Source organism: Bos indicus x Bos taurus, chromosome 20 (assembly GCF_003369695.1).
Source record: "Bos indicus x Bos taurus breed Angus x Brahman F1 hybrid chromosome 20, Bos_hybrid_MaternalHap_v2.0, whole genome shotgun sequence".
NCBI classification, from domain to species: domain Eukaryota; kingdom Metazoa; phylum Chordata; class Mammalia; order Artiodactyla; family Bovidae; genus Bos; species Bos indicus x Bos taurus.
The window spans coordinates 1,503,523-1,527,895 of NC_040095.1; the positions used below are offsets into that span (position 1 = coordinate 1,503,523).

Genomic DNA, 24,373 nt, shown 5'->3' on the forward strand with positions numbered 1-24,373 from the left:
TGAGACTTGCACTGTTCTTGAGAAGCAGGGTGTGTCTTCCTGATCGTACATGCGTCCCCACAACCCTGCGCATGACAGTGGCACGCCTCTGCTGGCACCTGGCTATAGGAAGGGAGGCAGAGGCTGTGGCTGGGGAACAGGCAAGGCTAAGTGGTCAGCACAAAGATCACACTCTTGCCTTGACCTTCTCAGCCTTGGAGGCTGGGGTTGCCCTTTTTCTCTGGTCTGGACAGCAAAGACAGCCTCATCAAATCTTCATCACACGATACCCTTCTCTGAGTCTCTGTGACTTTTCCAGAATACTCCTTTTTTTCTTCTGTGCATCCTCTGTTTTCTCATTTATGATGCGTCCAGGTAGTTCTTGGCTTAAAAGCCATTCTTCCTCAATAGATTTACAGTTCCATTTGCAGTCAGTTCTCAATTTAGTCACCTTGCTTAAGCCTCGGTCTCCTCATCTGTAAGCTGGAGATGATGACAGTAATCGCTGCTGTGACGCGTAAGTGATGTTCACCGAAGCATCACGAGCATTTCCTGCAGCCTCCAGTGCAGACTCGGGGCTCAGTGCCCGTCACCTGCTGCAGTGCCTGTCTCTGGTCATTCACGTCAGCACGCTGAGGGAATGATATGTCTGTCATTGCCCTAAGTGTTCTGTACGCATTATGCCACCTAGTCCACTCAAACTTTCTAGAATTTGCTATGGAGCATAGGCAATATGCTTCACAATCAGTTTAATCAAGAGAAAAATGAGACACAGAGAGACAGAGGAGTATATTCACAATAACACAGGCTTGTGAACAGGGTCTAAATCCCTTCACTTTCAGAGTCCACTGCCTTTCCCTCTTTAATCTGACTCCTTATCCCGCTGGTGGGCTTGTTCGTGTTAAGATCTTATGAAAGCTAGAATGAACTAAAATATGCTATTTGGGAATCTTCAGTTCCCTCTGTGCCATTAATGAAGTCTATAGAGCCTTCAAATACGTGAATGTTCAACCCCTTTCCCATTAATGTAACCTTGGCGTCTCGCCTGCTTTGTGGGGAAATAGTCCTACCTTGCCAGCTGACGCGCATCGCTCCTCTGATAGCGTTCTCGCTGTTCCTGACTCTCCCTGTTCCTGACTCTCCCGCCTACAGCGTGCAGCCCGGCCTTGCAAACTCCGTACCACTGGGTGTGTACCTTCAGCTGGAGAGTAACTAGGGTGTTGTTTCCAGGGAGACAGCAAGAAAATGGAGGATGCCAGCTCTTACCTGACTCTTCCTTCTTACCGCCACCACGTGGAGAACAAGGGGGCCACCTTGAGTCGAAGCTCCAGCAGTGTTGGGGGGCTCTCTGTCAGCTCCCGGGATGTCTTCTGCATCTCTACGCTAGTGTGCTCCACAAAGCTCACCCAGAACGGTACTGGAACCATTGAGAGCTCTGCGTGTGTGTGTGTGTGTATGTGTGTGTGTGTGTGTGTGTGTGTGTGTGTGTGTGTAGGCAGGCCCGGGGAGGTCCTGATGTGGACAGTTTAGGCCAGTAAATAGTCATTCTGCTTGTCTGGACTCTATTTTAGTGGGCCTGCTTGGTTTGCTTAAGTGGCGTGTGAAACCACAACTGCTACAGGAGAATTTAGAAAAATTGAAGATTGTTGATGGAGAGGAAGTGGTAAAGGTAAGCGGGACTTCATTTTGCCTGTTTTCATCCACCAGGGACAGACCTTTACGTCATGAGTGGCTTCGGGGAAGAGATAAAGTGTTCAGGGAGACAGGACAGATTTTCTTCTGACAATGGGAGACAGTGTCCCAAGTTGTCATTAGAAGCTTTTATTGATAAAGCTGGGGGATGATGTGGTTCAGTGACGCTGAATGCTGAGCTGGAGAAAAGCAGGGCTGTCCTCAGTCTCTTGAAATAGATCAACATTGGTATAGATCCCAGCTCGAACACTAGCCAACTTCATGTGGGAGTATTACCAATATGACGCATTTGGCAGAGTTGTAATGAGCTTTCAAGATGAAAAATATTTAAAAATTACTCAGCAAATCTCTTACACATAATGTACAATAATTGAACTAAAGCATATGAAACATACAAGGTTAAACAAGGAGTAAATATTTACTTTTGTTGTTATAAGTTGCTATAGTAGTGTGATCTCTCAGTATTATCAACATGTTGCTATTAGAAATAAAAAGTATTCTTGTTTCCACTTCTTTGAGAATGTTATATATTAAACATGAGAAAAGGGAAGACATCAATGCTCACATTTTAAGTGAAACAAGCAGAAAACAATGCAGATGTCAGATGTTTTGTTGTGTCCACATGGTGGTGGAGAATATAGTGTCTGAAGTACAAATCTAATTAAAGCAACCCTCTCTCCAGCATTATGAATTGGGAAAAGTGTTTCCTGGTGATCTTGTTTCTGTCAGGAACTCAGTACAGCTGGAAACTCTGAGACTTTATGTAGTAGCTCTGTGTTTTGACTGTAGGAAATATTGACACATGTCTTAGGGGGAGGGTAGCTATCAAGTTTCAGTTAATTGCCCATAGAAGGAGAAGCAAGGGTCGAATTTCAAGATCAATGCTTTAATTGTGCACCATTGACCCACCTACCCAGTTCAGCAGTGACAGAGAAATTCTCCTCCAGACATTCTTTTACAAGGTCTGTCACCTTTCAGATCAGATCAGATCAGTCGCTCAGTCGTGTCCGACTCTGAGACCCCATGAATCGCAGCATGCCAGGCCTCCCTGTCCCTCACCAACTCCCGGAGTACACTCAGACTCACGTCCATCGAGTCAGTGATGAGGCATGAGATGGCCAAAGGACTGGACTTTCAGCTTTAGCATCATGCCTTCCAAAGAAATCCCAGGGCTGATCTCCTTCAGAATGGACTGGTTGGATCTCCTTGCAGTCCAAGGGACTCTCAAGAGTCTTCTACAACAACACAGTTCAAAAACATCAATTCTTCGGCGCTCAGCCTTCTTCACAGTCCAACTCTCACATCCATACATGACCACAGGAAAAATCATAGCCTTGACTAGATGAACCTTTGTTGGCAAAGTAATGTCTCTGCTTTTGAATATGCTATCTAGGTTGGTCATAACTTTCCTTCCAAGGAGTAAGCATCTTTTAATTTCATGGCTGCAGTTACCATCTGTAGTGATTTTGGAGCCCAGGAAAATAAAGTCTGACACTGTTTCCACTGTTTCCCCATCTATTTCCCATGAAGTGATGGGACCGGATGCCATGATCTTCATTTTCTGAATGTTGAGCTTTAAGCCAACTTTTTCACTCTCCACTTTCACTTTCATCAAGAGGCTTTTGAGTTCCTCTTCACTTTCTGCCATAAGGGTGGTGTCATCTGCATATCTGAGGTTATTGATATTTCTCCCGGCAATCTTGATTCCAGCTTGTGTTTCTTCCACTCCAGCGTTTCTCATGATGTACTCTGCATATAAGTTAAATAAACAGGGTGACAATATACAGCCTTGACGAACTCCTTTTCCTATTTGGAACCAGTCTGTTGTTCCATGTCCAGTTCTAACTGTTGCTTCCTGACCTGCATACAAATTTCTCAAGAGGCAGATCAGGTGGTCTGGTATTCCCATCTCTTTCAGAATTTTCCACAGTTTATTGTGATCCACACAGTCAAAGGCTTTGGCATAGTCAATAAAGCAGAAATAGATATTTTTCTGGAAATCTCTTGCTTTTTCCATGATCCAGCGGATGTTGGCAATTTGATCTCTGGTTCCTCTGCCTTTTCTAAAACCAGCTTGAACATCAGGAAGTTCACAGTTCACATATTGCTGAAGCCTTTAGGCAGCTGGAAAAGTCATCTCAAAAGGTATTCTGTTGTCTTCCTTTGCATTCTATTTTTCTTTTTATCAAAAAATTGTTATTGACATATACTCTACATATATTAAGACAACAGAGCACTTATCTTAAAAGTACAGTTCAGTGTATTTCTACACATGTACATAACTGCAGAGGAACCAGAGATCAAATTGCCACCATCTGCTGGATCATAGAAAAAGCAAGAGTATTCCAGAAAAACTACTTCTACTATTTCTGCTTCATTGACTACGCTAAAACCTTTGACTGTGTGGATCACAACAAACTGTGGAAAATTCAAACTATGGAAAAGAGATGGGAATATCAGACCATCTTGCCTGCCTCCTGAGAAACCTGTATGCAGGTAAAGAAGCAGCAGTTGGAACTGGACATGGAAGAGTAGACTGGTTCAAAATCGGGAAAGAAGCACGTCAAGGCTGTACATTGTCACCCTGCTTATTTAACTTATATATAGAGTACATCATGCGAAATGTCTGGCTGGATGAAGCACAAGCTGGAATCAAGATTGCCAGGAGAAATATCAATAACCTCAGATATGCAGATGACACCACCCTTATGGCAGAAAGTGAAGAAGAACAAAAGAGCCTCTTGAAGAAAGTGAAAGAGGAGAGTGAAAAAGCTGGCTTTAAACTCAACATTCAAAAAACGAAGATCATAGCATCTGGTCCCATCATTTCATGGCAAATGGATGGGGAAACAGTGACAGACTTTATTTTTTGGGACTCCAAAATCACTGCAGATGGCGACTGTAGCCATGAAATTAAAAGACGCTTGCTCCTTGGAAGAAAAGTTATGACCAACCTAGACAGCATATTAAAAAGCAGAGACATTACTTTGCCAACAAAGGTTCATCTAGTCAAGGCTATGGTTTTTCCAGTGGTCGTGTATGAATGTGAGAGTTGGACTATAAAGAAAGCTGAGCACCAAAGAATTGATGCTTTTGAACTGTGATGTTGGAAGTCTTGAGAGTCCCTTGGACTGTAAGGAGATCCAACCACTCAATCCTAAAGGGAATCAATCCTGACTGTTCATTAGAAGGAGTGATGCTGAAGCTGAAGCTACAATACTTTCACGTGATGTGAAGAATTGAATCATTAGAAAACATTCTGATGCTGGGAAAGATTGAAAGCAGGAGGAGAAGGGGACGACAGGATGAGATGGTTGGATGTCATCACTGACTCAATTGCCATGAGTTTGAACAAGCTCTGGGCAACAGTGAAGGACAGGGAAGCCTGGCGTGCTGAGTCCACAGGGTCGCAACGTATCCAACACGACTGAGCGACTGAATAGCAACAACAACACAACTGTGTACGCACCACCTAGATCAGCATACAGTCCATTTGTATCACTGCAGTAGATTCTCCCTTACCCCTTCTTAGTCGGTACCCCATTCAAGGGTAACCAGTAAGCTACCAAGCTTACCACCATCATCATAGATGGGTTTTTGCCTGTTACTGAATTTCATAAAAATAGAGTGATAATAAACATACATTTTGTGTCTTGACTTACCTTACTCTGTACAATGCTCACAAGGGTTATAGTCATCTTTCTACATAGAAGTAGTTTGCTCACTTTTGTTGCTGTGGCGTGTTCTGTAATACCAAAGTACCGCCCTGTATTAATCTACTTTGCTGAAGACGGACAACTGGCTTGCTCCAGTTTCTGGCTCTTGTGAGGAGCGCACCTGGCCCTCCTGACGTGGCACATGGTGTGTGCCTTCATTCTCTCAGATAGACACAGAGGGGTGGGACTTGTGTATCACCGGAACCTTATGAGACCTCTGTTATCTTGCCCAGTTTCTCCAGGACACTCTGGATGCACTCTTCAACATCATGATGGAGCATTCTCAAAGTGATGCGTATGACATCCTCGTCTTTGATGCTTTGGTAAGAGAGAGCGCCAGTGTTTTGTGACATTAGGCGTTAAAATAGTGTCTCACTGTGAGAACACGGAGAACTTAAGGCCCACGTGGACTTTTCCAGGAATTTTTTTGGAGGCATTGTAACATTCAGCAACCAGGCCAATAAAGGAGTTCCTGTTTGCCTTGTTAGTTTTGAGTTGATTTGAAGGCATGGGCAGAGGGATTAAAATGGGAGTGTTCAGATGTTGATGGTGGTTTGGCCCTGGTTGAAAGTACATGAAGCTGAATATCATGAATATTCGCTTGGGCTGTCCATGAATTCTGGGAGTGAATCCTTGGTCAGGTTGTAAAGCACCCCAAATGTTTCCTAACTCTTTTACTTTCTTCCTCCTCATTGTCTCCAATTTAGCAGTCAGTACACTCCTCTGCCTATCTGGACCATCTTTCAGTGGGCGGTACACCATTCAGATCTGTCTTCTTCCCGTCTTTTGAAATGGTCTGTGCCTCCTCTTGGGCTTCCCTGGTGGCTCAGAGGTTAAAGCATCTGCCTGCAATGCGGGAGACCTGGGTTCAGTCCCTGGGTCAGGAAGATCTTGCTGTTCCAGCTCACATCTTTTCAGTGTCATATCAAAATAAACAGAAGAAATATCCACATTAAGATGTCAGTGACCAACAAAGTATGAATGTGTCAACCCTTTGTGTCAGTGACATTTACATTTTTAAAGCACTAACTTGGAGACAAATGTGACTTAGTCCATTGCTTCCCAAGAGGGCTGCCTATAAAGCTAGCCTTGAGGAGAAATGTTTCCTGAAGAACTCTCACTTGAGAACTCAGGGGAGTGCTGAACCTTGCCCAACTCTCCTGGAGATTTACAGTGCACAGAAGCATGTAGAAGGCTCTGATAAGTCCTGCAATAAAGACGGTAGTCTAAGGTTGATAACCTGAGGTTTCTCAAACTTGACTGGCTGTGAAACCCTTTTATCTTAGGAAACCCTTCATGAAACACTTTTTGGAAGAGATGTTACCATAATGTAAAGGACTAAAGATACGTTAGTGAACTAATTCCTGGGCAAAAGACTTTGATAGGGATTTAGTTGTACTGTGTAACTATGACTTCCTGTCCTGGGTCTGCCCCCAAACACTGACTCCTTGCCTCTTTCTGAAGATCTACATAATAGGTCTCATTGCTGACCGGAAGTTCCAGCATTTCAACACTGTCCTGGAGGCTTACATCCAACAGCATTTCAGTGCTACCCTAGCTTACAAGTAAGTAACTGCGAACCCTCTGCTTGTCCTGCCAGGGTGCCGAGGGCACAAGAAGCTTGAGTAGTTTCTTTTTGTCACCACACTGTGTGAGTTCTATATTTTCTGACAAAACCCCATCTGGCCTGTGTTATTTGGATTAAATAAAAATACGCAAATTCAGAGGTAAGTATGAATATTTTATGGTGACAGAAGTACATGGCAGTGTTTGCTCATTCATTCATTCAGTTAGTCAGCTATCATTTATTGAACAACTATTTGTAATAGTCAAGGCTGGAGAAAAGAAGGTGTATGTGACAAGTGGCTCAGTATTGCTTATGTATAGAGGGCTGAGGGCTAGAGGTCAGAGATGATGCTGGAAAAGGTGAAGGAGCCTGGAAAAGCAGGCCACTAGTTCAAAGTCTACCCTGCTGGTAATAAAGAAACAAAGTTCCCAAACAAAGGAGCTCTATGATATTAAAAGAACATTTTCTGTGGGAAGAAAAAACTGAAAAGAACATCATGACCACCACCATCCGCACTCACAACTTCACTGTGGCTGGTTTTCCCAGTGAAAAGATTTTTTTTCTTTGCTGGCTTTTTGTGGGCAGGAAATACTTATTCATTCCCTGTATTAAATGTATATTTTTAAGCAGAGTTATTTTTATGATGTAAATGAGTGAGTGAGCTTGGCTGTACTACCACCTTTAACCTTTGATTGAATGCCTTGTAATTTACTAAGCAAACTAATTACCATGCTGTGGGTTGAAAAGAGATGTATTTTGAAAATATAATCCCTTATTCAGGAAATTGATGACGGTGCTGAAGACTTACTTGGACACCTCCAGCAGAGGAGAGCAATGTGAACCAATCCTAAGAACACTGAAAGCTTTGGAATATGTATTCAAGTTCATTGTTCGGTCGAGGACATTATTTTCACAGTGAGTACTTGTTCTGTAAGATTGATTGATTAGCTCTGCAATTCCTCTGGGACACAACAGTATTTGTTCCATTGGAGAAACTCTTTCACAAAATTACAGCCAGCCATTGACTAAAAACAACTTAAAAATCCAACTTAGACATTTATGAATAGGTGATAATTGTTCCAAGTTCATTTGGAGAGGAAAAAAAAAAAAAAGAAATCATGTGTTGAAGAGTTATGTTTCCTCCAGTGAATATGATTTGTGATTTGAGGCTCTTCTGCATTTCACCTAACATTCTTCATTTGATCTGAGATATGATGAAAGCTTTCCAGGAATCTATATTCCATGGGGATAGGAAAGCAGAACTCAGAAAATCTGACATTTATTTGGCTCTAGAAGGATGTGCATGAAGATGAGCTGTTATTTGCAGTTGCCCTGCCTATCTGTGAAATCCTAGTGGCCAAAAAGGGAGCTGACATGTTAGAGCACCTAAGAGATTTGATATGTGATGGTCAATACCACAGAGGTTAGCTGCATTTTTTAAAGACTTTAGAGATGGAGTCATGCCAAAGCAACCTGAAAAATAACAATTTATGTTCATACTAGCTACAAGGCGAATTTAGGCAGGGGTTGGTTGTGTGTATGACCGAGTTGGCTGTGTGTTACAGGAAATAAAAAGTAGCATATGGGAAACGTACTGTCTGGATTCTTACCAAGCTGACTCAGGGGGAGGCAGAGTTTTGTTTTATTTAGCACTATTGAAAATCTCGGGGTAGTTGGCCGTAGGTATGGCTGGATCCAGATGCTTGGTGCCATTCAACGAGTCTCTGTCTCTCTAGATCTTGGCTCTGCTTCTTTTGTTGGTCGCCTTTTGAGGCAAGTTGTCCAATGTGGAAGCTACCAGAACCTCAGATTCATATTCTACTAGCTTAAGCAATTCTAGGTTCCCTGTTGTTATACCAAAATCCTATGCCAAGAACTATCTGATCATGTGCTAAGATGTTAAACAGTGTGACCACAGGAATGAATATGCAGATTGTGCACTTATGGTCTCATGTCCACCTCTGAGCCATGGGTCATGTCAACAACTTATGGTATGAACTTGTTTACTTGGAGGACTGTGTCCCCCCCAAGTAGAAGTCGGTAACTCATCATTTTGACCAAGACTCTGGATGAGTTATGGAAGCTTCATACTCAAAGTCTGCTGAAATGGGTAATCATTTGAGATTCTCCTTTTTAGAATTCTTTGATATTTCAGTTGATGAATAGAAAGAGATGAGTGTTTTAAACCATGTCACAAAGCGCATGTCGTTTAGGCTATTTTAAAATTGAAGGATCTGTTTCAATTCCTCTATTTTGTCAGATAGTCAAGGTGAAGATCGTGTATTTGAAGTCTAAGGGGTATTCTTCCAAATTCAAGAGATACTTGTCAATTATTTGAAAAACAGCAGGGGACAATTGTGAGTCTTGGAAGTGGTCAAGGATTCAAATATTATAATTCCAGATTAGGCCATGGTATCTTATCCTATATCCACGTGAGAACTTTAGATCTAACAAGAACGTTTTTTCCGTGTGTCATATCTTATGCCTCAGTTTGTCCTTCTGATTTCTGTCTCTTCTGTCCCTCCCTCCCTCCCTCCCTCCTTCCTTATCTTACCTCTCTTAGTCTTTGTCTGTTTCTTCCAGGGGAACACAGGGCATTTGTACATTTGCTTTCTTCCTTTCTACCTGAAGGTCTCTCATCTTGCAAAGGCCCCAGATCTTCATTCAGTACAAATTCAGTGCTATTGGAACTCTAAGTGATTTTTGGCTTCTTAAGAAGAGGGATCATCTGTTATTCTCTGCTGTACTCCCAGCATAGAATATATAGAACATAATTGATACTCAAAAAATGTCTGTTGGATGAAGTGCATTTTGGGGACTAGGAGATGTCTCTAAGGTGACCCAGACATAATCTTGAATCTTCTCTCATAAACAGAAATGTAGGCTGACCAGCAAAGAGTATCTAGGACCTCATGCTGAGGTAAGGTAGGTCTTGCTCATTCAAGACTCTTTCATGATGAATTCTCTTCAGCAGAGCCTCAAGGACATTAGGAAGTAATGATGGTATTTTTGCAAACTAAGAGGACATTTTATTTCTGAATGGTAGATAGCTGTTTCAGTGCTTTGAGATTTCTAAGCCAGCTGGTAGGAAATCGTTAATATAATTATTGCTTTCAGAGCTTATTGTGTTTCTGTTTCCTGTTATTCCTTTGTCTTCTTTCCTCATGTGCACAGTTACAGCTGATCCATTAGTTGTTCCTTACCATCTTTTCTTTGTGCATACTGCACACGAGCATTTACAGGAGCTAGGGATTTTCCTGTATCAATATGCAGGATGCAGTTGGGTAAGAGAGGAAGAAAACTTGTTGAGAAGGACTGGGATTTTTAAAAGGACTGTTCATTTCTAGCACATCAGTTCAGTTCAGTTGCTCAGTCGTGTCTGACTCTTTGTGACCCCATGGACTGCAGCACGCCAGGCTTTCCTGTCCATCACCAACTCCTGGAGCTTGCTCAAACTCATGTCTATCAAGTCAGTGATGCCATCCAACCATCTCATCCTCTCTTATCCCCTTTTCCTCCTCCTTTAGTATTTTCCATCATCAGGATCTTGTCCAATGAGTCAGCTCTTCACATCAGGTGGCCAAAGTGTTGGGGCTTCACCTTCAGTATCAGCCAAAGAAAATGATTTTCCTGTCCCCTCTTCTTATGTCACTAGCTCCTGAGTCAAAGTCTGGGTGGGTGTCTCTGGCACATACCTGTACCGTAGTTGCAGCGGAGCAGGTTTGAGCTTCTGTAAGAGGGGAAAAATGTGGAGAATTCTAAATTGTAGGAAATGTGTCCAAAAATGCTGAGTGGCCAGAAACCTGACCAATATCCATTGGGCTTTTCTTGAACGCCTGAGCCCCTGGGAGGTGTAGTGCATAGTGAGGAATACTCAGAAGGAGCTGAGGTGATTCTGTTCTGGGTGTTGAGAGTCTCCACAAAACCCTTGCAGTGACTTTTATCCTGAAGCTCAGACAGCCAGCTGAGCAGATCCCCAGGGTTTCTGAGTCTGTGGAATTAGAGCCTGCAGTAGCCTGTGCTTCCCTTATCCACGTGATGGACATCCCCGTAAGAGCACCCCTTCCTGTGGCCAGGCGCATGAAACAGCCTGCAGAATTGCTATACGCCTGACTTCTCAAACGAGAGAGGACCAAGAGCCCAGGTGGGCAATAACATTGGCTTCCACATGTCTGTGCCGCTTATAAAGCCTAGCCCTGCTGTAGGCCAGAGCACAGGGGTTGCTGTGGGATGTGGTTATACCCACTCTGTCCTGGGCAGTGTCAGCTCAGTGATGGGCAGTGCTTACTCTGCACACTTCCGTCCCCATAAGCACCTGCCTTAGTGAGTGACCCAGGCTCTCTGAGCTTCAGTTTCCTCATTTGTGAATGAGGATAAACCAGCTTTATCCTAGTGTTTTGATGGTGAAATGAGATTATATGCACAAAGTGTCTATGTAGTATCTGATATTTATTCCACAAGCAAAATAAATCTGTTAGCTGTTATTATGTTTTCACCTAGTAGAGACAGAAAGGGTTTTTGTTTCAAACACTCAAATTTAAAGTAGAAAGTAAAGTTTGTGTCTTGATTCAGCTCAGAGTTTGGTTTACTGTTCATGCTGTGTGACACGCTTCTTGCTCTGTAATTTTTAGGAAGAGGGACACCTTTACCAGGCGTCAGTGCTGTTTGAGGCCCTCAGTGGAGGGAGTATTTACAGCCCATGAATTCATCCGGGTCTCTTGCTGGCCCCGTGCATGGCCCCTGCTGTGTCTGCAGTTCTCACTTGCCTTGTGTGTGTGGTCAGGCCCTTTGGCCCGAGCAGCTGTGTGCCCAGCTCTCTCTGTTCCTTGCCTGCTCTACTAGTCTTTTCTTTTGCATCATGTCTTCTGCTGTCATTACAGACCTGCTTAGTTCTTGCTTCCTTCTCCTCCTCCTCCTTTTAGCCCTCTCCAGAGGGCTGCTCTGCCGTCACATGCTCCTTCTTCACCACGCTCATCCACACCGTTGGCTGGGGAGGCAGTCAGCTCTGGGCTTAAAGGCACCATCTCTGGAGCTAGGCTGCTTGGGTTTGAATTCTGCATTTGAATCCTACCACTACCGATTACTAAGGTTTATGATTTTGGACAGATTACTTAATCTGCCCGAAGCTCAGTTTCCTTGTGTATAAAACAGGCATGCATTGAACAAGCAACAAGCCTTTCAGGGTGGTTGTGCAAACGGATGAACTAATGGGCGTCTGGGAGCTGGACAGTGCTTGTTGCATAGCAAGTACCCCCAGCTCTGATTCCCTGCTTGGTGCACGTCACCCGTTACTTCCATCAGCCTTCACACATGTGCTCATCTCCTGACCTCATCTCCTCTCTCACTCCGTGCCGGCCTCGCAGGCCCCCCTGCTGTGCCTCAGCCTCCCACTGCAGGGCGTTCGCACCCTTCCCGGACGCCCACTTGCTCACCCCCTGACCTCTCTTACAGCTCCCCTGTGTGTGACGGCACCCACTGCCCCTGGCACTCTTGATTGCCCTCCTGTTCACTCTGCTTTTTGTCAGTTTTCCTCCTCGTGGAACCGATCACATGTTATGTTATGACATCCTAGCCCTCTCCCTGCTAGAGCGTCAGCTCCATGAGTCTGATTATTTTGTTCTAAGCACTATTTTGTTCTCAAGCACTGAGAACAGCACCCAGCACATAGTAGGTATGTTCAGTTGCTCAGTCATGTCCGGCTCTTGGCGACCCCAGGGACTGTAGCTTGCCAGGCTCCTCTGTCCATGGGATTCTCCAGGCAAGAATACTGGAGTGGGTTGCCATGCTCTCTCCCAGGGGATCTTCCTGACTCAGGGATCAAACCCATGTCTCTTGTGCCTCCTGCGTTGGCAGGTGGGTTCGTTACCACTAGTGCCACCTGGGAAGCCCCACATAAGAGGTACTGCTTCAGTAAGAAATGGTGCAGCACATCTATCCCCCTTTCACAAATGAGGAAGCTGAGGCTCAGTTCAAGCTCAAAGGTCACACAGCCAAGAATCAGTAGGGCAAGCTTCACATTCTACCTCATCTGAATAAGCAGATTCAAGAACTGGAACTGGACCATGCAAGTGTGAGTGGGGCTGGCCAGGAGGAGCTGTCCTGAGAGGGAGCAGCTCTGGCTGGAAGGGTCAGCTGCTGTTAGCTGCTGGGGCTGCTGAGAGGCGCAAGGCTGTGTGGGTATAAGTGCTATCATCCACCCCTAAGCACAGTAGGGCTTCAGTGAAGACAGTGATGACTTGGAGCAGGAGTTTTCAGGAAGGTTGTCCCCCCCAGCATGGTGAAGCTGCCCCTGCTACCCTGGCTTTGTCTGCATGATCTCCTAAGAATGAAGAAAAGCTGTCGTGGGGCCAGCCCAGCCAAGCTCACATACTTTGGAAACAAGTCAGGGATAGAGGAGTGCACTGAGCATCCTCACAGGAGCAACAGGGTCTCCAGGGGTCTCCCTGCTCCCCAGCCCTCCCCGTCCTGGGAAGGCTGGCCAGGCTGGCCGTGGCAGGCACCGTGCTGTTCGTCTGCACCGGGGCTGCTGCTCCACTAACACAGGCTGGGAGGAGCGCAGGTCTCACCTCGAGCAGACGCCCGCCAGCCTGGCTGTGTGGCGTCCTTGCCCTTCCTCTAATTGCCTGCAGCAGCAGATGACTCCATGCTCCCTGATGCCCGCTTTTGCCTGTTTATTTTGCATCTTGCTTTATTCTTCCTGTCCTGGCCTCCCCCTCCCCTCCCCCGCCTCCACCTCATCTTTCCACCAGTTCAATTTCTTCTTATGTAAATATTATATACTAGCCTATCCTCCAGGCCATGAATATGTTAGGCAGCAAGGCTGTGCGCATAAAGCTCAGGCATGCCCAGTATAGCCTGCAGTCAGAGAGAATACATAAGCCTCTGCTTTGTTAAACACATGTGAATTTAACTTGAAGGTACCTGCCACTGTGATTTGCTTTCATTGTTCACATATGAATAAATATTAAAATGTAATCATCTGTTTATGTAGAGGATGGGTCGGCATGCTGGTCATATTGCTATTCCTGTTTCTCTTGCATGTAATTTGTTTGCATATTAATGCCATTTTTTCCTGTGTGAGCCTTGGTTTTCAGCTTTGAATATAATTTCACTTTTTGACGACAGTAATGGCTCAGTAAACTTCACAATTGCAGTTAATGGAATTATTTTATGATGAAATTAACTTGGCATCAGATCAGAACGGAGAGAACTGTCATCAAACAGATATCATCAAGCGGTTACTAAGTCTTTAATTTATTATCTATTTAATGAGTTTCTATAGGGCAGAGGGGAGGTAACAGCCTGTTTCTTACAAACATATGTGAAAGCACTTTGAAAATCATTAAGTAAATTCTCCTTATTATAACATGAAATTGCATGTATACATGCTTTTCAGTCGTGTCCGACTCTGTGCGACCCCAGAGACGGCAGCCCACCAGGTTCCCCCGTCCCTGGGATTCTCCAGGCAAGAACACTGGAGTGGGTTGCCATTTCCTTCTTCAATTTAAAACAGCTTTCTTTCTCCTTTGTATATGGAGATATTGATAAACTTTTATTGAGCACCTATTGTGTGCTAAGGACTTTGTTAAGTGTGAGGAATTCTTAAATTAATGTCAGACTTCCTCATGTAGTGGCAGTTTAGTGGGTGAGACAGACATGCATGCCAGCAGTCAAATGCCAGCATGCCTAGAATAAGCAATGAGATATGATTCAGCAGAAGCTTGCAAATGGCTCTTGGGGGCAGACAGGTTTGAATGACAGATTCCGCCTCAGGAGGATCTGTCTTTCTTCTCAGGGGAAGTGATCTTTTAAACTAGACATTGAAAGGTATTCATGAATTCTGCTCATGGAAGAAAGGAGAATCAAAAATTCCAAGTAGAAGGAACAACATATGATATAGAACTTAGTCTGAGGACCCTTGATAAAGCCTCTCCTTTGTGTATGGCCCTGTGTCATTCTTCACTGTACCTCACTGAATACTCACAAGAGTCCTGCACAGTATCAGTATTATTATATTAATTTTATATTCATTTTACAGAAAGGGAAATTGAAGCCCAGAGAGGCACAGAAAGTGACTCTAGGTCACGCAGTTAGATATTGGCAGGGAGGGATCTGACATCAAAGTCTCAGTTCTTTATTTTATCCTGTGCCCACCAATGAACAGCACTTTGGTGGAACCACAGCTAGTGGGTGGAAGCTGCGGTGGTGGAGGAGGGAGGTTGTGTTTGAAGTGAGGTGTTGAAGCTAGATCGTGAAACACCTTGAAAGTTAGACCAAGGAGTCTGACGTCACCCTCTGTGCTTGGGGATATTGGCATAGACGCTGCTCTCAGAGCGCAGGGTGCTACCCCGGGTGGGAGGGTACAAACTCATCTCCTGGGATCAGATGAAAATATTAAAGTTTCTTAATTTTGTCCTAAGATGAAGAAGTTAAACTTTATAACATTTGACTTAGAATAGTAGGTGGATATAATTTATATATAAACAGGCACGTAAATCATACTTAAACATTTTTTCTCATAGGAAGAGTTTTGGAAACTGCTGTTTATGGCAGTGGGGAGTCATCACAATTCTAAAGCAGGGGGTTAACATGATTAGATGAATGTTTTAGAAAGATTAGTGCAGAAGTAAGGTTAGTACGAGGGCTTCCCTGGTGTCCTGTGTCTCAGACAGTAAAGAATCTGCCTGCAATGTGGGAGACCTGCGTTTGATCCCTGGCTTGGGAAGATCCCCTGGAGGAGGGCATGGCAACACACTCCAGTATTCTTGCCTGGACAATCCCAATGGACAGAGGAGCCTGGCGGGCTACAGTCCACGGGGTTGCAAAAAGTCAGACACGACTGAACGACTAAGCACAACACAGCACAAGGTTAGGGGAGGAGGGGAGGCAGGCGCTCAATAATAAAGCTACTGTAATAACCCAGGTGAGAAGACTTGAGCCGAGACAGTCACAGCGAGGCTGGAGAAGAAGGGAAGCAGGAAGGTCAGGGTTTACAGATGGCAGGGTTGCCCAAACTGATTGAACGTGTGAGTGAAATTGATGGAGGGGGACCATCAGCTGATCTGACACTGCACTTTAGTCCGTTTTATCAGGTTTTGCTCATCAGCATGATGAGTGAAGGGAGGAGGAGGTTTGGGGGAGAAGACGATGTGTTTGGGATATGTGAAACTGGTGGTATTCACTGACATGGCCAGATGGAAATGCACAGCAGGCTGTTAGATTCAGATTTGGAGTTCAGGGGAGTGGAGAATGGAGATACGGTTTTGGTAGAAATTGATCTCCTTTGGTAGAAAGAGGCATTTGAAGCTGTAGCACAAGGTGAGCAATGCTATAAAACTCAGAATGAAATGCAGGAGATTAGCCTATTGGAAGGATGATGAGGGGAGAGTCCTGGGGAAGGAGGATGAGGAAAGGAAACAGGAAGAATTGGCATTACAGGGAGGAGCCAGGAAAGGGAACATTTCCAGGAGGGCGTGTCAGTAGTACCAACCATTACTGTGAGGTCCTGGAAACTGAAAACTGATCAGGAGCAAGGTATTTCGCATTTAGGAGATCTTTGGTGAATCAGCCATGCCTCTCCTAGAGTTTAGCCTCTTTCCTAGTATCCAGCCAGGAGGCCACTGTGGGCAGAGGCATCAGGCTTTGACTGATTTCCAGGCATCTGCATGGGAATTATTGCGGGTTGCTCTTTGCCAGGGCATACTCCTGGACTGCCTTTCCCCCACCCTCCCTCAGAGGCTGAGCCATTTGCTTCCTATTTGTTTCCGATCTCACACTCTGGTTACAGCATAGGGTAAAACGCTGGTCTTATTTGCTTCCATTGTCCCTTGAAATGGTTTAATTTTGCAGAACAAGATGCTATCGATAGTCAAGGGAAAAAGCCATGAGGACACACATATTCATTCTTTCAGGTTGAAGCGGTAAAAGATTTCCTTTTTCTGTTAACTCCTCATTAGAAGTCTAGGAGTCAGCTTGCTGACAGAATCTTTGCCTTTGCACAAAAATAATTGTTTCTGTCAAATGCTAAGGTTGACAGTTCCTCAGAGAATGACTTGGGTGGTAGATCAATTTACTGATAAATATGTAGGTTTGTGAAATGTGCTTGCAAATCCCTTGGACCTAAATATGAGCAGAAAGGGTCTAGTTTGCCAGAGGAGTGAAATTCACCAGGCTCACCTAATTGTTGGGGATGCTGATCTGAGTCAAAGGACTCAATGTACTCTATGATCTCTTTCAAATCCACTTAACGCAGGCATCACACCAAGTAGCACTTGTTTCCTTAATAGGAAGTACTGAATAATAGTAAGATTGTATGGAAAAACTGGAACAAAATTTTGGCCAACCCAATACCTTACTCAGTTGTTTCTTATTGTGTCTTTGGGATGGATGGGAAGCTAAAAAGGACTTAGTTATGGGGTACATAAGATCACTTTCCTTCAGATCTCCAAACCAGTTCCTCTGTGTCTCAGATCTACTCGCCTAACACAGCCAGGTGCAAAGACATTCATTCAATTCAGTTCTATTTTTCATTCATTCAGTAAACATTTTTGAGTCTTACTGCTTGGAAGTTCTATGCTAGGATGCTGTGGTAAACAAGACAGATGTAGCCCTGACCCCATGCTTCCCTTGTATAATACCATGGGAGATAAAAAATAAATAAAAAAAAAAAAACATCAAGTCACTGCAAACCATGATAAATGCTGGTAAGGGAATTAAATAAGTAGTTGAGATAGGTGGCCCAGCAGTGCAGTTAATGATTCCAATAACTGCTTGTATGTTGTGGGCCAGTGGCCTAAGCTCTGTGACTTGGTTTCCTCATCTAAAATTGGGATTACTTCCCAGTGCTATTGTGAGGATTCTGATGAAGCGACATTTACACTGAGATGTGAAGGATGCGGATAGTCCAGCCACACAGGGATGGAAGGAAGAGTCCTTAAGGGAGGGAGAGTCTGAGCAAGTGAGCTTGGATGAGAAAGCATTTCAAAGAGTTGTCCTTTTTTTCCAGAAAGTTAGAGAAGACTTGGACTTCCAGGTGATGTCGTGGTAAAGAATCTGCCTGCCAGTGCAGGAGACGCAGGAGACACGGGTTTGATCCCTGGGTGGGGTAGGTCCTCTGGAGTAGGAAATGGCAAGCCACTCCAATATTCTTGCCTGGAAAACTTCATGGACAGAGGTGCCTGGCAGGCTGCAGTCCACATGAGAGCAAAATGTCAGACACAATTGAATATTCTCATGGGCACAGACAGGCAAGACTAGTGTGGCTGAAACATTGGGAGCACAGGGGAGATTAGGAGAAAGATGAATCTGAAGGGAGAGGCAGAGCCTACCTCGCAAAGTTCATTCTAAGCGTCTTACGAAGCCCTCAAAAGGCGTTTAACTGCAGGTGCTTGCATGGGGTGGCGAGCTCACACTGGAGGGAGAGTGCCCTGCCGTTGCACTTGTGTCCTGAGCCTCGTGAGTGGGTTGGGGGCAGCTGCCTGGTCTAATGCTGAGGTGGGCACTGAGCCTGAGTGTAGAGCTAGCTGTAGAGGGAGCTGCGACTGTCCAGTGCCAGCTGAGATGGGCAGCTCCGTGGAAAGTGACAGAATCGCTAATCCCTGAGTTAATTACACAACCCAGGATAGGCGTAAAGGACTCTGAGTACCAGCAGAGTGCTTATAGTTCTACAAAGCACTGTGTTTTACATTATAGTAATTCCATATTTAAAATTGAAACACGTGTGTTTCATAAACCCCCACAACGCTTTTTGGTTACCTCCTGTAAGATTCAAAGACATAAACTACCCATATTTGATTGGGTGAGGGAACACACAGCCTATACGACCTCACTTTGAGGAACCCCTTCAGATTTGTTTGTTTCTTGTATATCATCTCTGCTAAGTGTTATTGTTCTACAATCACAACATTTACTATTTTTTTAATGCCATATATGTTTTAGCAACCATGAATTATTGGTTGGAGTTTTGGACAGGTTTTTAAAAATATATAGTCACTGCTCAATGATCTGTTAATACAAGGGTCTAGAGACCCGTATTACCTTAGGCTGCAGATAGTGTCAGTCACTTGATTTGAGCATCCGAGTGCACTATGCTGATATGCATTCTTGTCTACAGGTGAAATTGTCCTCAGAAGAACATTTTTCCAAATCACAGTTTGCTAAGCTAAATAGTATCATTAATTGTTATTTCCTGATTTCCTACCAGATGGGCATTCTGGAGGGAGGGCAGAGCTGCCAGTCTTGGGTACCTTAGGGGTGATAAAATGAAGAGCTTGTCCACAATCAAATGTATTTTGTGAACAAGCCGTAGATGGTAACATTCTTAAGTCAACAGTTTAGAATATCCCAGGTAGCATGAGCCACAGCCTTTTATATTGCTAACCTCTCTCTCTTCCTTTCTCCCCTTGATGTTTATAGCATAGAACTCTTTTGTATCACTTATATTTCTCAGACCCTTTGGAGGTCCTCAGTGCTCATTTTGGCCCAGTCTTCCTTTAACTCAACTCCCTCTCCCTAGGTGGCTGAATTCAAACCTATTTCTTCAGCTATAGAGTCTATGCAGATCACACAGAAATCCAGCTTGACCTCCTCACCAAGTTCCAGATCTGTGCATCTGATAGTTTACTAGATATATTTTGTATTTCAAAGGCAACCAAAGTCAGCATAGCCAGAACCTATCTCATGACGTCCCTTCTTCTCACTGACCAGTAGCTCAGAATGTTGTTTGAGGTGGACAAATGGGATTTTTTGACAGTTCTTGTTTTGTGGGCCTTCTCCCCCATATAATCTACAATCAGGTCCCAAACTTTTCCCCTCTTAAATGTCTCTCAAAGTCATCCACATCTTTCCATCTTCACTACCAACTTCCTATTTACAGCTCTCATCACCTCACGCCTGGATCACCATGTTAGCGCACCCCAGTGATCCTGCTGCTTCCATCCGTGCCCTCGTAGAGTCTGTTTGCTGTTGAGCCCTTTGAATTTGCAAAGTAGACAATTATAGTATCTGTAAATATAGAAAGCTTTGTTTCTCTCTTTCTAATTCTTTTTCTCCTTATCTTACTGCCTTAGCTAGGATTCTAGACCAATGTTGAATAAAAATGGTCATCTATATTATGTATCGGATTTAAAAAATAGATGCCTTTAATCAGTTTAAGGTAGTACCTATTATTAACTTGACAATAATGTTCATCAATATTACATTTTATTGTGACTGCTGATGTTTTGAACTTATTTGTATCATTTTAGATGTGCGTCTTCCCCAACACTCTGATTTTTTGGTCCTTTTTTTTTTTTTTCTTTCTTTTGAATTGTCTTCAATTTTCTCACTTGCTTTTCCCCTTTAATAGTTTGAAAGTTATACATTTTATACCTAATTCTACTAGTGGCTAGTTAGATATTCTATCATACATATTTAACTTAATAAAAATCTGAAGTTAATATCTTCACAGTCCTTCTGAATAATAAAGGATTTTAAAAGACACTGCCACTTCCTTCTTAAATATTATGCTAGAATTGAGTGATACTTCAGTTTTGCCTTTTTTTCTGGTAATTCCACAGATTAGACGTTATTATTGTTTTAAGCAGTCAGTATTTATTCATATGATTGAATGAAAGTTCATCAACACTACTATACTTTAACGGAAAAGAAGTTAAGGTGGCAGATTTCATACTGTGTTTTCTTATCACAGTGGAGATAACTTATCACTTCTCCTGTCATCTTTGATCTTCCATATGTTTTTCTTCTACTTCAGGTAAATCTTTTATATTAATCATAAGAAAGTTTATTGGTAGAGTCTCTGACTTTATTCTGAAACTGGGGAGGAAGTTTCCCTGGATGTAGACCTCTAGTTCTCTTTTCCACTCTGATTGCTCTAAGGGTTCCCTCTCAGTCTTGCTGCTGTTCCTTTATAGGCATGTGTTGCTTTTCTCTCGGTGGCTTTTAAGATCATCTCTTTTTCATTGATATTCTGTATTTCTCAGTGTTATACTTTGGAATGAGTTTGTTTATACAACTAGAAATTAGTTTTCTTGGATCTGGAGTTTGGTATTTTTAATACCAATTTTAAAGCATTTCTCATTCATCTTTCTTTTCAAGTTTTGTATTTTCCTCATATATCCTATTATCTCTCTGAAGTATCAGCTAATATATGTTAGACTTCTTATTCTCCATGTCTCATAAACTCTCATATTTTCTATCTTTTTGGTTTTAGGGATTCATCCTGGTTAATTTCTTTGAACTTATTTTCCAGCCCACCAGTTTTCCTCTTTAACAACATCTAATATACTGTTTGATTCATTGAATGAAATTTTTTATTTTAATCATTATATTATTTAGTTTCAGAAATTCCATAGGATTCTTATTCAAATATAATTTTTAAAGTTTTGTTTCTTGATCATATTTCAAGCATTCTTTCTATATTTTGAACATATTAAATATGAGAGTTGATATTCTTTGTTGGAAATTCCAATAGGGAGAGTGTTTGTGAGGCTAAATCTGCTGTTTCTGTTTTGGGTGACCATGATTCCTTGTGCATTTTATTGTTATTATTATTTTTTTAAGATTTTTTTTTTAATGAAAACCATTTAAAAAGTCTTTATTGAATTTGTTCAATATTGCTTGTGTTTTCTTTCTTTATCTTTTTTCCTGATTTTATTTATTTATTCTTTAAATTGAAGGATCATTGCTTTACCGAATTGTGTTGTTTTCTGCCAAATATCAAAATGAATTAGCCATAGGTACATATATGTCCCCTCCCTCTTGACCCTCCCTCCCATCTCCCTCCCCATCCCACTCCTGTAGGTTGTTACAGAGCTCCTGTTTGAGTTCCCTGAGTCACACAGCAAATTCCCATTGGCTGTCTATTTTACTTATGGTAGTCTAAGTTTCCATGTTACTCTCTCCATACATCCCATCCTCTCCTTCCTACCCGCTCCCGCGTGCATAAGCCTGTTCTCTATGTCTGTTTCTCCACTGCGGCCCTGCAAATAAATTCATTGGTAGAGTCTTTCTAGATTCCATATGTATGCGTTAATATATGATATTTATCTTTCTCTTTCTGACTTATTTCACTCTGTATAATAGGCTCTAGGTTCATCTACCTCATTAGAACTGTTTTAATTTTTTGGCCACGAGGCATGTAGGACCCTAGCTCCCTGACCAGATATCAAACCCACACATCCTGCATTGGAAAGTAAAGTCTTCAACTCTGCACCACCAGGGAAGTCCCTGTTATTATTTTTTTAACTTTATTTCCCTTTCAACTTTGTTAGTTGTTAGGTATTTTTAGCCTTGAATTAAAGTTTTTATTTTTTTCCCAAAGAAAATAAAAATTCCTTTCCATGGTTTACTTGGGGGACACTAACAAGCAGAGACTTCTTTAAGTCAAAATTTCTCCTTGACAATCCAAGTGAGGCACGTGAATTTGGAAAAAACACAACCACAAATAAACAAAGTCCAGGTGAGGACTAGAGGTGTGTTTTCCTTCTCTACCAAACACCAAGTTTCCTTACTGTTTTTTTCCATGCAGTAGATTTATTTCTCACCCTTCTTTATAGGAAGGTGAGGCAACGTGGGACATCAGCTTATTGCTGGGGTCTCCAATATGTAGGCTCCAGGACTGATGTCATTCCTTTCTTCCTCGAGCAGCCATCCGCACAGGAGTTTAAAGAAACTGGGGTTGAGCCAGTGCCTCAGAGGCAGAAGCTGGCTTCATTGCTCTGTGAGTGTGTTCCTCCTCTGTGGGTTCTGTACTTTGTCAACAGTTCATGGCTTCATTTTAAAAATCCAGCTCTGCTAGTCATTTTCACTGAGATGCTCTCCACGGCACTGTCTCCACTACAATGCCAAAAGTGGAGGAGATCTTTTAATGCCACTGCAGCCAGAATGATCTTTCCACATTTCAGGTCTGATGGAGGTGCTCACCTTCTCAAAATCCTCCAATTTCTTCTCATTGTTCTCAGGATGAAGGCAAAACTTCACATGACCTGGGAAGATCTGTAGGTCTGGTCTCTGGCTGCCTCCCAGCCTCGCTTCACCCAGCTTACCCAGATTCTCTCCACTCTGGATTCAGGGTCCCCCACTCGGTTCTTCTGACTCACTCAGCTCCCTTCTGCTGCAGGGCCTGTATGCCTGCTTTCCTGGGGATGGAATGCCCCTTCTCCCTTTCTCCTCATTTTCTCTCATTCTCATCTCCTGGGTCACCTCAAGCATTACTCTCTCAGGGAACCTCTCCCTGTCCTTCTCTGGGCCAAATCTCTTCATATTCTCATTGTCCATGCATTTGTTTTCAAGTATGTACCACAAACATGCATCTATTATATGATGATCACTGTACTATCAAGGAATTTGAAAAGAGAAATAAAAATTGACACCCAAATGCCTATCACAGCTTCCATTTTACATATTTGGGTATTGATTTTTGTTTCCTTTTATAGATTCCTTGACAGCATTATTGGTATATAGTAGGAGCTCAACTAATATTTATTAGTTGAATAAATTTTCTAATACCTGCTCAAGCCAAGTAAAAGTTTTCCTTCTGGGTTTCAGGGACTCCATTGCTTTTTTAGTTTCCCCTCCCTCCTCCTTCATGGCTTGCTTCCTGGAGTGACTGATGCGTTCTGCTCCAGGTTCTAGGCCAGAGATGCACAGCTGTGTCAGCAGGGTAGCCCTGGGTTTTAAAGGTCACCTGTGTAGATCAGAGCCCCTCTTCTGTGATCAACATTTTCCTCCTCCTGGTATGATTTAATGTAATAATCTGGTGGCTCCTCCATTATAATAAATGTTCGAAGGCAGCCTCTCCTAAACCCTGGAAGCCAGCAGACAGCATGTTGAAGGCCCTGCCCGGGCGTCTTGGTCTGCTGCACGCACTGCATGTCTTGCTTCTCTGAATCTGAGTTTTTGCCATTTTCCCCCATTTTGGAGGCATCCAAGGGGCAGAAGGAGTGTGTGCCTTGTTGTTAATTCACAGGTCGTTTCAGGCCTGGAAATCTAAAGCCAGTAAAAAGGTTTTCAGTACATGGGTATCTGTCAACTTTCCCCCCGCCAAGCCTACAGCTTCTAAAGGGCCTGTAACTCAGCATTTATTCTTCCCTACATTCAGCACCAACACATTTTATACCTGTCTCAGGCATGCTGGGCAATAAAACCTGGTTCTTCTTTTTAAGCCCTTGACTTAAAAATGAACGTTTCCATCTTGTTGAAAAATTAGTCTTGTGATCAAGGTTTGGTTTGCATTAGCAATTAAGTGTTTACCCAACAAATATTTATTGAATAGCCACTAGACCACTCTGCTAAGCACTGGAAATATGAGAGTGAATGATGGAGACACATGGGATTTTTACTCTAGGTGGGAAGGGATGTGGCGAATGTGAAACTAAGAGAGGTGTGTGTGTATGAGATGCCTTGAGAGCATGTAACAGTC

The 24,373-nt window shown here is 43.1% G+C and overlaps 1 protein-coding gene across 1 annotated transcript in view; it reads left to right on the forward strand.

Moving 5' to 3' along the window:
- DOCK2 (dedicator of cytokinesis 2) overlaps positions 1 to 24,373 on the forward strand; it is a 457,789-nt gene that overhangs the window by 76,539 nt on the left and 356,877 nt on the right. Inside the window, exons 18-22 of the mRNA XM_027520183.1 lie at positions 1,210 to 1,393; positions 1,551 to 1,648; positions 5,621 to 5,710; positions 6,852 to 6,952; positions 7,735 to 7,869. Coding sequence (XP_027375984.1) covers positions 1,210 to 1,393; positions 1,551 to 1,648; positions 5,621 to 5,710; positions 6,852 to 6,952; positions 7,735 to 7,869 — 608 coding nt within the window. The remainder of the gene's footprint in view (positions 1 to 1,209; positions 1,394 to 1,550; positions 1,649 to 5,620; positions 5,711 to 6,851; positions 6,953 to 7,734; positions 7,870 to 24,373) is intronic.